This window comes from Tachyglossus aculeatus, chromosome 2 (assembly GCF_015852505.1).
Source record: "Tachyglossus aculeatus isolate mTacAcu1 chromosome 2, mTacAcu1.pri, whole genome shotgun sequence".
In the NCBI taxonomy this organism is placed as follows: domain Eukaryota; kingdom Metazoa; phylum Chordata; class Mammalia; order Monotremata; family Tachyglossidae; genus Tachyglossus; species Tachyglossus aculeatus.
The window spans coordinates 96,524,063-96,537,456 of record NC_052067.1 but is presented as its reverse complement, the minus strand read 5'-3'; the positions used below and the strand labels follow the sequence as shown (position 1 = coordinate 96,537,456).

Sequence of the window (13,394 nt, the reverse complement as noted above, 5' to 3'; positions counted from 1 at the left end):
AGTGCTCTGCACACAGTAATCGCTCAATAAATACGATTGATTGATTGCTTGATTGACTGACTGTACTAAACGCTTGGGAGAGTACAATACAACAGAGTTAGCAGACATGCTCCCTGCCCATAACAAGCTAATATAATTTATTTTAAGTCCTAATGTAGTTCTCCAGAAGATAGAGAATGATTTGTGTCTTACTCTATTTCCAGCCACCTACCTTCTTTCTAGGTGACATTCATTATCAAAAACTATTTCAAATACACACAGTATTAAGTTTTGTAAGCAAAATATGACAGGATGTTTTGAAAAAGCTAATAGAACAGTTAAAGCATTACATGTTTCCTAACAATTGCCCGGGAAATATATTACGTTGAACTCTGGATTTACGGAAGGAGAGAAGCTGTGATACAACCTACATGAAAGTCAAAGCTAAATTAACTTTGAAAGTGATATAAGATCCTCAGTGACTACCATATAGCTGTAAATGATGGCTTCATGTCTCTAATATTAAATTTAAAATCCTTGAATTGCCTGTGGCATTAAAAAATAAAGAAATAGGCTGATAGTTTCCCTCACTGGTACGATGAAAAGGGATGCAATTGTTAATGAACCTGCTCTGCCTATTAGGCACATAAATTCATTAAATAAATAATAAGGCACTCAGTGGTTTTGGCTATAATATATACCATTTATCAGAAACAACTTAAGGAAGCGCTAATCAGGAATTTATTGGAAACATTATTTAAAATGCTAAACGAGAGAACTAATGGGGGCTTTCTCCACTATCACACCGCAGAGTTTAGGTCAAAATGAATTTAACTATTATTCAAACATTTTGTTGCCACAGGATGTCAATGAGAAAAACCTTGAAGCTTTTCCAAATCCTTCAATCTTCTGTTTGCTGGCCAAACCTATTGATATGATTCCTTGTGAAACCTGCAATCAGCATGTTGTTAGGAAGCCTGGCCGTACAGTAGGCACTCAATACATAGGACTGAATGAATGAATCTCACTGGAACTAGCTCCTCAACCTCAATCAATCGATGCTATTTATTGAGCCTTTACTGTGGGCAGAGCACTGTACTAAGCGCTTAGGAGAGTACTTTTAGACTGTGAGCCCACTCTTTTAGACTGTGAGCCCACTGTTGGGTAGGGACTGTCTCTACATGTTGCCAACTTGTACTTCCCAAGCGCTTAGTACAGTGCTCTGCACACAGTAAGCGCTCAATAAATACGATTGATTGATTGATTACAATCCAACGAGTGGGTAGACATGTTCCCTGCCCATAAAGAGCTTACAGTCTAGAACTTCTAAAAAGTTGCTGGAAGTTGCCCTATGTGGTCATTATTAATCTCTTTAAGCACTGGATATTCACCCTTTCTCAGCCCCACAGCCCGTAAGTCCACATCTGTCATTTGTATAATAATAATAATAATAATAATAATAATAATAATGTTGGTATTTCTTAAGCGCTTACTTTATGCCAAGCACTGTTCGAAGCGCTGGGGAGGATACAAGGTGATCAGGTTGTCCCATGTGAGGCTCACAATCTTAATCCCCACTTTACAGATGAGGGAACTGAGGCACTGAGGCCCAAAATCACACAGCTGACAAATGGCAGAGCCGAGATTAGAACTCATGACCTTTGACTCCCAAACCCACGCTCTTTCCACTGAGCCACGCTGCTTCTCTAATTATCTGTTTCCTCCTCTAAACTGTAAGCTCCTTGTGGACACAGAATGTGTTTGTTAACTCTATCATATTATACTCTACCAAGTGCTTAGTACAGTGCTCTGCAAACAGGAAGCGCTCAATAAATATGACTGATTGATTCTATAGTCCCATGTGAGATACATGGGGATGAAGACTGTGATCCCCACGTGGGACAACTTGATCACCCTGTATCCTCCCCAGCGCTTAAAACAGTGCTTTGCACATAGTAAGCACTTAACAAATGTTATTATTATTATTATTATTATTATTATTATTATTATTATTGTTATTATTATTATTATTATCTGCCATACTTACAGGTTTGGGGACTCCTGACTGGCGGAGGAGACAGAGTCAGATCCCTCAACAGGTGTTGGAATTCTCTCGGAAAGCAAACTGGTCTAGAAAATAAATTAAAATTTGAGTTGATAGTACTTCAGACAATCATTCAAAATAATTGTACAACTTCGTCTGTTGCATTTTTTGTGTGTGTGAAATGAATGAACATAATATCTGCTTTCAGCCTTTTATATTTTTGATTTAATTATTAAAGCCCAGGAAAAGTCCTTCTCCGATGTCGGAATGAAATTAAAGTGATTTAATAAAGAAGGAGTGTTCTTAACTTTGATAATTACAGATCACATAAAGATCCTAGAACTTTGCAGAAGTTAAGTGAGAATAGTTTTTAGAAACTGCTAGTTTAGGCATAAAGCTAGCAGAGCAGATAAGTTTGGGAAAAGGCATTATCCATCAGTAATAGGTGGGACTTTTTGAGTACTTACCATGCAGCACTATGCTAAGGACTTGATAGAATATGTTACAAGAGTTGACAGTCTGCAAGCGCTTTTTTCTCCACCTTCAAAATTTCCCTCTTCCCTTATTTCTAGGGTCATAGTAACAAAATGTCATTTTTTTATTAATTTGGAAATAATTTTCTTCACTTTTCTGGGCCTGGGCTTGTGAACTGCTACTCTGAATGACTGGGTTTATCATATACACTGATGCTGTTTAGGAAAGGATTATTTCTATATTTGAATGAATAAAAAGAATATTTTCTTAGCTTCTTTCATAATTGACTCTACAGAGTGGATTATTTAACAGTGATAACTACCTTGACTAAGCCCTCCTTTTCTCTTTTCCCACTCCCTTCTGCATCGCTCTCACTTTCTCCCTTTGCTCGTCCCCCTTCTCAGCCCCACAACACTTCGTACATATCTATAATTTTATTTTATTTTATTTGTATTGATGTCTGCCTCCCCCTCTCTAGACTGTAAGCTCACTGTGGGCAGGGAATGTGACTGTTTATTGTTGTATTGTACTCTCCCAAGCACTTAGTACAGTGCTCTGCACACAGTAAGCGCTCAATAAATACGATTGACTGACTGTCTGATTTCAATATAAACCAGTCTAGTTGCCCTTCCTGTTACTCTCATTTTATTACTAAGACCCTAGAAATAAGGGAAGAGGGAAATTTTGAAGGTGGATAAAAAAATGCTTGCAGACTGTCAACTCTTGTAACATATTCTATCGAGTCCTTAGCATAGTGCTGTATAAATGGTAAGTACTCAAAAAGTCCCAACTATTATGGCACACAGAAAAAAAAATGCTTCATCAACGGTATTTATTGAGCGCTATGTGCACCTGTATATATGTATATATGTTTGTACATATTACTCTATTTATTTTACTTGTACATATCTATTCTATTTATTTTATTTTGTTAGTATGTTTGGTTTTGTTCTCTGTCTCCCTTCTAGACTGTGAGCCCACTGTTGGGTAGGGACCGTTTCTATATGTCGCCAACTTGTACTTCCCAAGCGCTTAGTACAGTGCTCTGCACACAGTAAGCGCTCAATAAATACGATTGATTGATTGACTGATTGATTGCAGAGCACTGTACTTAGTACTTAGGAGAGTGCAATACAACAAAGTTGGCAGAGATGCTCCCTGCCACGAGCTTGCTTATTTACAGATCAGTGAAAATAAGGCAAATTTTTTGTAGAACCTCAGAAAAAACTGTGGTAAAGTCTGTAATAAATCAATTTTCTGGAGTCTGGGAAGGGGGGGCACACTGTGCCCGGCCGGGCTGGGGACCGAGGAGGCTCAGCTGAGAAGGCGAGTGAGGGCAGGGCACTATTTTTGGCACTTCCCCAGGATTGCTCCAAGGAAGTGCCAAGCGCTTAGTACAGTGCTCTGCACACAGTAAGCGCTCAATAAATACGATTGATGATGATGAAATGCCCAGAGGCAGTCCTTGCCTCTCTGGTTTTCAGGTCAAACTGCTCGGCATTTAGATCCTGAGGAAATTTACTGTCACCCAGGGTGTCCTTTCTGGATCCCATCCACCCCCACCCTTCTTTTTTTCTTTTTTTAATGGTTTTTATTAAGCACTTACTATGTGCTGGGTACTGTACTAAGTACTGGGGTAGATACAAGCTCATCAGGTTGGACACAGATCATTTAATTCCATTTGTTCTGATGATGCTGACACCTGTCTACATGTTCTGTTGCCTGTCTCCCCCTTCTATCAATCAATCAATCAATCATATTTATTGAGCGCTTACTGTGTGCAGAGCACTGTACTAAGCACTTGGAAAGTACAAGTCGGCAACATATAGAGACGGTCCCTACCCAACAGTGGGCTCACAGTCTAAAAGGGACTGCAAGCCCATTGTTGGGTAGGGATCGTCTCTATATGTTGCCGACTTGGACTCCCTAAGCGCTTAGTACAGTGCTCTGCACGCAGTAAGCGCTCAATAAATATGATTGACTGAATGAATGAATGAAATTCAATTAACTTAGTAATTGCTAAATAAGCAAAAGTTTAAAAAAGGTTTAAAAATGTATTAGAATATTTGAAATGTAGGCAAAAGATCTACACTGTATGGACTATGTATACCTCCCTCAATCTTTAATGATCCCATCTTTGAAATCTATAAATAAAAAAAAATCACCAGGAGATATGCATTATACAAAGAATCTAACTATGCATTTGTTGATTATTTATTTACCCCCTTCTATTTACATCTACTTTTTTTTTTCTTTTTTCATGGTATTTGTAAAGTGCTTACTATGAACCAGGCCCTGGTCTTAGCACTGGGGTAGACACAAGCAATCAGGTGGGACCCAGTCTTAATCCCCATTTTACAGATGAGGTTACTGAGGCCCAGAGAAGTTAAGTGACTTGCCCAAGGTCAATCAACTGATCAATCGTATTTATTTACTGAGCGCTTACTGTGCGCAGAGCACTGTACTAAGCGCTTGAGAAGTCCAAGTTGGCAACATATAGAGACGGTCCCTACCCGACAGTGGGCTCACAGTCTAGAAGCAGCGTGGCTCAGTGGCTTTGGAGTCAGAGGTCGTGGGTTCAAATCCCAGCTCCTCCAATTGTCAGCTGTGTGACCTTAGGCAAGTCGCTTCACTTCTCTGGGCCTCAGTTACCTCAACTGTAAAATGGGGATTAATACTGTGAGCCCCCGTGGGACAACCTTCTCACCTTGTAACCTCCCCAGCGCTCAGAACAGTGCTTTGCACATAGTAAGCGCTTAACAAATGCCATCATTATTATTATTATTATTAAGGGGGAGACAGACAACAAAACCAAACTTATCAACAAAATAAAATAAATAGAATAGATATGTACAAGTAAAATAAATAAATAAATAGAGTAATAAATACGTACAAACATATATACAGGTCACACACAAGTCATCCACAGGGTCTTCTGCCTAGTATATACTTGCAACTGCTTTCGCTGCCATAAGATTGTAAGCTCTCTGAAGGGAAGAACAGTTTTGTTAACTATTTCTCTACGTTCCCCACCCAAGTACAGAGTTCAGGGCTCCACCCGCAGCAGCTGATGAAGAAAAGAAGAAAATATATCTGAAATGCCTTGCTGCCGTTCCTCACCGGTTCGGAGCTGATTACCTTTCTCCATGCGTTGGCGATGGACTCGTGCAAGCCATAAGGAACCAACACCTGTAGACCTTCACAAGTGCTGTACATTTGGCGGCAAACAAAAATGAAAGCCCCTTTAACGACAGGCAACAGCTCAGATCCGGACAAAGCAGGAATATCTTCGTCGAGCAGCTTCTTTGAAAACTGGGCAACCACGTGAGCGCCTGCGAGGCTACGAGAAAACAAATCCAAAATGAGGATTGGTAAACATTTCTCCACAGTGGTCAATTACTGATGAATTTCGGGTAGTGCATTACCAGGTAATCTCACCTACGGCATTTATGCTCCCTTTACAATTTTGACACCAACCGGCAACAAGTTATTTCCTTTTCCTCAAACGCATCTCTTTGCAGGCTTATTCTCATCTCCTGATAATTTGATTTTGATTTGATATTTAATTCTGAAATCTCTTTAACGTTTGCAAACATCGAATCAATCGTATTTATTAATCAATCAATCAATCGTATTTATTGAGCGCTTACTGTGTGCAGGGCACTGTACTAAGCGCTTGGGAAGTACAAGTTGGCAACATATAGAGACAGTCCCATTATTATCATTATTATTATTACTATTATTATTATTCCCCCAGCTCCATCACACTGCCCGGCGGACGCCGTCCCGCCCCAGGTTCTTGGCACTCATTCATTCATTCATTCATTCATTCATTCAACCGTATTTACTGAGCGCTAGTAAGTGCTTACTAAATGCCATCATTATTATTATTCTCTGGGCCTCGTTCCCTTATCTGTAAAAGGGAGATGAAGACTGTGAGCTCCACGTGGGCCAACCTGATCACCTTGCAACCTCCCCGGCGCTTAAAACAGTTCTTTGCACATAGTAACAACTTAATAAATGCCATTATTATTATTATTACTATTATTATTATTATTATTATCATTATCATTATTATTATTATTATTATTATTATTATTCCCCCAGCTCCATCACACTGCCCAGCAGACCCCCGGCGGATGCCGTCCCGCCCCGGGGCCTCGGCACTCATTCATTCATTCATTCATTCATTCATTCATTCAACCGTATTTACTGAGTGCTAGTAAGTGCTTACTAAATGCCATCATTATTACTATTCTCTGGGCCTCAGTTCCCTTATCTGTAAAACGGGGGTGAAGACCGTGAGCTCCACGTGGGCCAATCTGATCACCTTGCAACCTCCCCGGCACTTAAAACAGTTATTTGCACATAGTAACGACTTAATAAATGCAATTATCATTATTATTATTATTATTATTATTATTATTATTATTATTATTATTATTATTATTATTATTCCCCCAGCTCCATCACACTGCCCGGCGGATCCCCAGAGGATGCCGTCCCGCCCCAGGGCCTCAGCACTCATTCATTCATTCATTCATTCAACCGTATTTACTGAGCGCTAGTAAGTGCTTACTAAATGCCATCATTATTATTATTCTCTGGGCCTCAGTTCCCTTATCTGTAAAACGGGGATGAAGACTGTGAGCTCCACGTGAGCCAATCTGATCACCTTGCAACCTCCCCGGCGCTTAAAACAGTTCTTTGCACATAGTAGCGACTTAATAAATGCCATTATTATTATTATTATTATTATTATTATTGTTGTTGTTGTTGTTGTTATTATTATTATTATTATTATTATTATTATTATTATTATTATTATTATTATTATTATTATTCCCCCAGCTCCATCACACTGCCCGGCGGACCCCCGGCGGATGCCGTCCCGCCCCAGGGCCTCGGCACTCATTCATTCATTCATTCATTCAACCGTATTTACTGAGTGCTAGTAAGTGCTTACTAAATGCTATCATTATTATTATTCTCTGGGCCTCAGTTCCCTTATCTGAAAAACGGGGATGAAGACTGTGAGCGCCACGTGGGCCAATCTGATCACCTTGCAACCTCCCCGGCACTTAAAACAGTTATTTGCACATAGTAATGACTTAATAAATGCCATCATCATTATTATTATTATTATTATTATTATTATTATTATTATTATTATTATTATTATTCCCCCAGCTCCATCACACTGCCCGGTGGACCCCCGGCGGATGCCGTCCCGCCCTGGGGCCTCGGCACTCATTCATTCATTCATTAATTCATTCAACCGTATTTATGAAGCACTTACTGTCTGCAGAGCACTGTGCTAAGCGTGGCCTCGTGGAAAGAGCATGGGCCTGGGAATCAGAGATCCTGGGTTCTAATCCCGGCTCTGCCAAATGCTTTCTGGGTGACCTTGGGCAAGTCACTTAACTTCTCCCTGCCTCCATTCTCCTGTTCTCCCTCCTATTTAGACCGTGAGCCCCCTGAGGGACAGGGACTGCGTCCAATCTAACTCACTTGCATCTACCCCAGCGATCAGGATAGCGTTTGATGCTGAGAAGCAGCGTTGGCTTAATGGAAAGAGCCCGGGCTTTGGAGTCGAGAGTTCATGGGTTCAAATCTCGGCTCCGCCAACTGTCAGCTGTGTGACAACTTCACTTCTCTGTGCCTCAGTTACCTCATCTGTAAAACGGGGAATAAGACTGTGAGCCCCCCGTGGGACAACCTGATCAACCTTGGAACCTCCCCAGCGCTCAGAACAGTGCTTTGCACATAGTAAGCGCTTAATAAGTGCCATCATTAGTAGTAGTAGTAGTAGGCGCTGAAAGAATACCATTAAAAAAGCCAACTATTCGGGAGAGTATAATGTAAGAGTTTTTACGTGGTTTTTGTTTATGGTCTTTGTCAAGTGTTTATGCTCGCTCCCCTATCCCATCATCGATCTCCTACCCCTAACCCGCGGTCCTGGGTCACCTCCACAGTCCACTTCTTTCGCTCCTGTACCCAAGCAGCGGAGCGCCGCTGGCGGAAATCTAGATATCAGGTCGACGTCATCCACCTTCGGGTTTGTGTTTGCGTGCTTCAACTCTGCCCGGCAAAATGATTTCTCCATCCTGACTGACATCCACGCCCACCGCCTTCACCAGCAATCAATCAATCAATCAATCGTATTTATTGGATTTCCAATAAGCAGCAGTTCCAGACTCCCTCCTCAAACCCCCTGTCTCCACTTCAGTCCATATCTCACTCTGCTGTCTGGACCATTTTTCCCCCAAAAACGTTCCCGGACCACTCCTCAAAAACCTCCACTGGTTGCCCATCCACCTCCGTATCAAACAGAAACTCCTTGCCCTAGGCCTTAAAAATCAAGCGCTTAGTACAGTGTTCTGCACACGGTAAGCGCTCAATGAATATGATTGAATGAAATGGCTATCATCTCACCCCCTCCTACCTTACCTTGCCGATTTCATACTACAATTCGGTCTGTACCTTCCCCTAAGGCCAACTTACTCACTGTGCCTCGATCTCATCTATCTTGCCACCTATCCCTTGCTGGCATCAATCAATTAATCTTATTAATTGAACGTTTACTGTGTGTAGAGCACTGTAATAAGCTCTTGGGAGAATAAACTAAAACAGAGATAGTAGAGATGTTACCCACCTACGATGACCTTCCAGCCTAGAGGACAATCAACCTCTGACTTAGAACTCCTTCGCCCTCCACACTGAAAAGATCACCACTCTCCCCGCCATCAAAGCCTTATTAAAGTCACATCTCCCGATTATCAACTCTTTGCCCCTTCTCCGTCTCCCTTCTATATGACCAATACATTTAGATCTGCACCGTTTCAAGTACTTGATATTCACCCCTCCCTCAGCCCCAAAGCACTTTTGTACCTATCTATAATTTGTATATTTATATTAACATCTATTTCCCCCTTTTAGACTGTAAGCTCCGGGTAGACAGGGAATATACCTACCAAGTCTGCTGTATTGTACTCACCCAAGCGCTTAGCACGGTGCTCTACATACGGGAATTGTTCAATAAATACGATTGATTTCAACGTTCAATAATATATAAATTCACTTTAATACTGTGTTTCTCCAAAACCCTTTTACGTCACATCACAGGAGATACATACTCTGAATGAGTATATTTCATTGAGATTGTGTCAAATATATCACTTTGCTAAATTACAGGTATAAAATGAGGAGTTGCTTTAAATCAAGTTGTAATATTGGAGAAATACAGATCATAACAAGTCCGGAAGTAGCGTGGCCTAGTGACTAGAGCACGAGTTATGAAGTCCAAAGGACTTGGGTTCAATCCACCATTGCAGCTGGTCCGCTTTATGACTTTGGGCAAGTCACTTTACTACTCTGTGCCTCAGTTACCTTATCTGTAAAATGGCAACAGAGACTGTGAGCCCCATGTGAGACCTGGATTGGATCTACCCCAGTTCTTAGTACGGTGCCTGGCAAATAATAAAAGTGCTTAACGAATATCATGGGGGAAAAAAAAGCTCATCAAGTCTTTTTTAAGGAGCCTCCTACCTTTCTTCTCTAGAAGAGCTTGCATTTTCTCCAAAGAGAAGCAGGGCAAGGCCTTCTTCCACTGAAGCAATCCTTGCCAAAATATCACCTATATAAATTAGTGCTGTTTCAGAACAATTCGGAGCAGCCTGTGTGTGAAATTATAAAAGAAACATCTTTATTTTCATTTCTGTTTTATCACGATTACCCACTGAAGTTCAAGTGGGCTGGGGTGATGACGGCTATTACCTTTTGAAAAGACATTGGGATTTGACAGAGACAAATCCCTATGCTATTTTTCAGTCATTTGGACATGGTTAGCATTTCAGGAAAACCATCAAATCTTCAAAGTTAGTTCAATGAACTTCCTTTTACTCTATGAATGGACCCTAAGGATTTAAGATTGAGGGTTTTCCAAACCACAAGAAATTGGTACATGAACGGTTTCCAACCTATCTTGCATCTACCCCAGCACTTAGAACGGTACATAGTAAAAACGTAACAAATATTATTTTACCATATATATACACACATATATATGACAGAATATATATATATATATATATATATATATATATATATATATATATATATATATATTCTGTCAATGCTCTTGTTCTGAGTCCAAATAATAAAGATAAATTTTCAGTCTTCCAGAAGATTGTTCTAGAATATTTTGGGGTAGTTTTTTTGTTGTTCCTAGCAAAAAGTCAGCTAATCAATTCTGGGCTGGTTTAGATAAAACTGAGTACGCATCTGTCGACAATAGCCAAATCCAATTATGTTTGGAGGTTCAAACTTTTCTTGAACTATCCTCCGAAGCCTAATTAGTTTGGAAAATCAGCTTTCCAATTCAATGCAAACTGAGGGAATAAGCCATTTTAGCTTGCAAAGAGTAAACAAGTCCAATAATACCCAGTAATCACCTTCACCATAATATGATTAAGAAGATAAACACATGCAGGATAAAAACAAATATAGAAGGTTTTAAAGGAGCTTCCTTCCTAGCCAATGTTGCATTTTGGGTTGAATTGGAAATCCGCGTTTCTTTTAGTAGAATTAACTGACGCCTGGTAAAGGGGAAAATCTACATTAGAATTTTGCATTCAGCTTAACCATTATGATAATAAGGTTACTCTACTCTTTAAAACAAGCATAAACAGGAAAAATGATTGTCACACAAATGATTGTCAATTAAACTGAAATGAATTACAGAAGCAGCGTGGCTCAGTGGAAAGAGCACGGGCTTGGGAGTCGGAGGTCGTGGGTTCTAATTCCGACTCCGCCACTTGTCTGCTGTGTGACTTTGGGCAAGTCACTCAACTTCTCTGTGCCTCAGTGACCTCATCTGTAAAATGGGGATTAAGACTGTGAGCCCCACGTGGGACAACCTGATCACCTTGTATGACCCCCAGCCCTTAGAACAGTGCTTCGCACACAGTAAGCACTTAACAAATGCCATCATTATTATCATTAATTCACGTTCCTCTAGACCGTGAGCTCATTGTGAGCAAGGAATGTGTCTGTCCGTTGTTACACTGTACTCTTCCAATTGCTTAGTATAGTACTTTGCACACAGTAAGCGTTCAATAAATATGATTGAATGAATGAATGCACCTCTATATACAGCATTGTTTTATTTAAATTGGAATACACTCCAAAATTTAGACTTAGAAAATTTAAGATCCAACAATACAAGTGCTACACATAAGAAAAAAAAAAACCAACTACAGTCATCCATGTAAAATTGAGTTGATGATCCCATAAATTATTAATTTAAATAGTATAAGTGCAAAGTTCAAATGTTTTCATATAATCCATTTACCTTTCAAGTCAGCGTTCCATTTTCGATGCCTGGTTCAGGCAATTTCCAGAGATTAAGGGCCCAAGCACAATGGAAACAATGGCCAAAACAAAAAACGGCCAAAATCTTTTTTTCAAAGGGTAAAATGCAGCCAAAGAATAAGGAGAACGGAAAAAAATGCACTTTCCACTCAGCTGATCCATAGTACTTATTGAGCATCTACCCCGTGCAGACTACTGCCTGTGTTTTGGGGAGACTAAAATAGTTAGGAGACATGCTCTTTGCCCACAGAGAGCTTAAAATCTAATCAATCAATCAATCAATCATATTTATTGAGCGCTTACTGTGCGCAGAGCACTGTACTAAGCGCTTGGGAAGTACAACTTGGCAACATATAGAGACATATAGAGATAGGAGAAAGGGCCTAAAATGGTTTACAGACAAGAAGAGAAAGAAAAAATTAATATTTAGATAAGTAAGTACTCAAGTACTAGAGAAAGCAGGTATAATAATTATTATGGTATTTGTTAAGCACTTACTATGTGCCAAGCACTGCACAGAAGAGCTTGTGAGTTCAGAAGTGCACAGTGGGTAACAAAGGTCCCAAGGAGGTAGTTGTTTAATTTTAGAGCATGTGCTGAGCAATTATTATGTTCCAGGCATTGCGCTAAGCGCTGCGGCGGATATAAAATAAATCGGGTTGGACACCGTCCCAGTCCCACATGGGGCTCAGAGTCTACTTTAGAGGAAGGAGGATTCTATCCCCACTTTACAGATGAGGTAACTGAGGCACTGAGTAGTTAAATCATACAGCAGATAAGTGGCGGAGCTGGGATTAGAAGCCGGGTCCTTCTGACCCCCAGGGCCTGCGCCATATAACTTATAACTTACATGTAACTATAAGCTACACTATATAACTTATATAACATAACTTATATGTCCATATAACTTGGGGAGACGAGGAATCAATCAGAGAAGGTGTCCTGAAGGGGAGAGGATTTCAAAGGGCTTTGAAGATAGGAAAAGCTGTGTCACTGTGAGACGTTTCGGCAAGAGAAGGGTAGGAGCAGGGAGGAGGTGGAAAAGATGAGAAGAATCAATCAATCGTATTTATTGAGCGCTTACTGTGTGCAGAGCACTGTACTAAGCACTTGGGAAATACAAGTTGGCAACATATAGAGACGGTCCCTCCCCAACAGTGGGTTCACAGTTTAAAAGGGGGAGACAGAGAACAAAACCAAACATATTAACAAAATAAAATAGAACAGATGTGTACAAGTAAAATAGAGTAATAAATATGTACAAACATATATACATATATACAGGTGCTGTGGGGCAGGGAAGGAGGTAAGACGGGGGGATGGAGAAGGGGACGAGGGGGAGAGGAAGGAGGGAGGAAGGAGAAGAAGGAACGGAAAGGTTAGCTTTAGAGGAACGGAGAGTACAAGCCGGGCTGTAGTGGGAAAAGAGAGTGGATATTTAAGGAGAGAGCTGAGAGAGTGCCTTAATTCATTCATTCATTCAATCGTATTTACTGAGCGCTCACTGTGTGCAGAGCACTGTACT

At 40.5% G+C, this 13,394-nt stretch overlaps 1 protein-coding gene across 4 annotated transcripts in view; it reads right to left on the bottom strand.

Moving 5' to 3' along the window:
- The window catches only part of TBC1D32 (TBC1 domain family member 32), a 323,193-nt gene that overhangs the window by 209,557 nt on the left and 100,242 nt on the right, over positions 1 to 13,394 (bottom strand). For all 4 annotated transcript variants that reach the window (XM_038761204.1, XM_038761221.1, XM_038761231.1 and 1 more), the window contains 3 exons: positions 10,046 to 10,173; positions 5,636 to 5,837; positions 2,027 to 2,109 (listed from right to left, as the gene is read on the bottom strand). In XM_038761204.1, the coding sequence (XP_038617132.1) occupies positions 2,027 to 2,109; positions 5,636 to 5,837; positions 10,046 to 10,173 (413 nt within the window). The remainder of the gene's footprint in view (positions 1 to 2,026; positions 2,110 to 5,635; positions 5,838 to 10,045; positions 10,174 to 13,394) is intronic.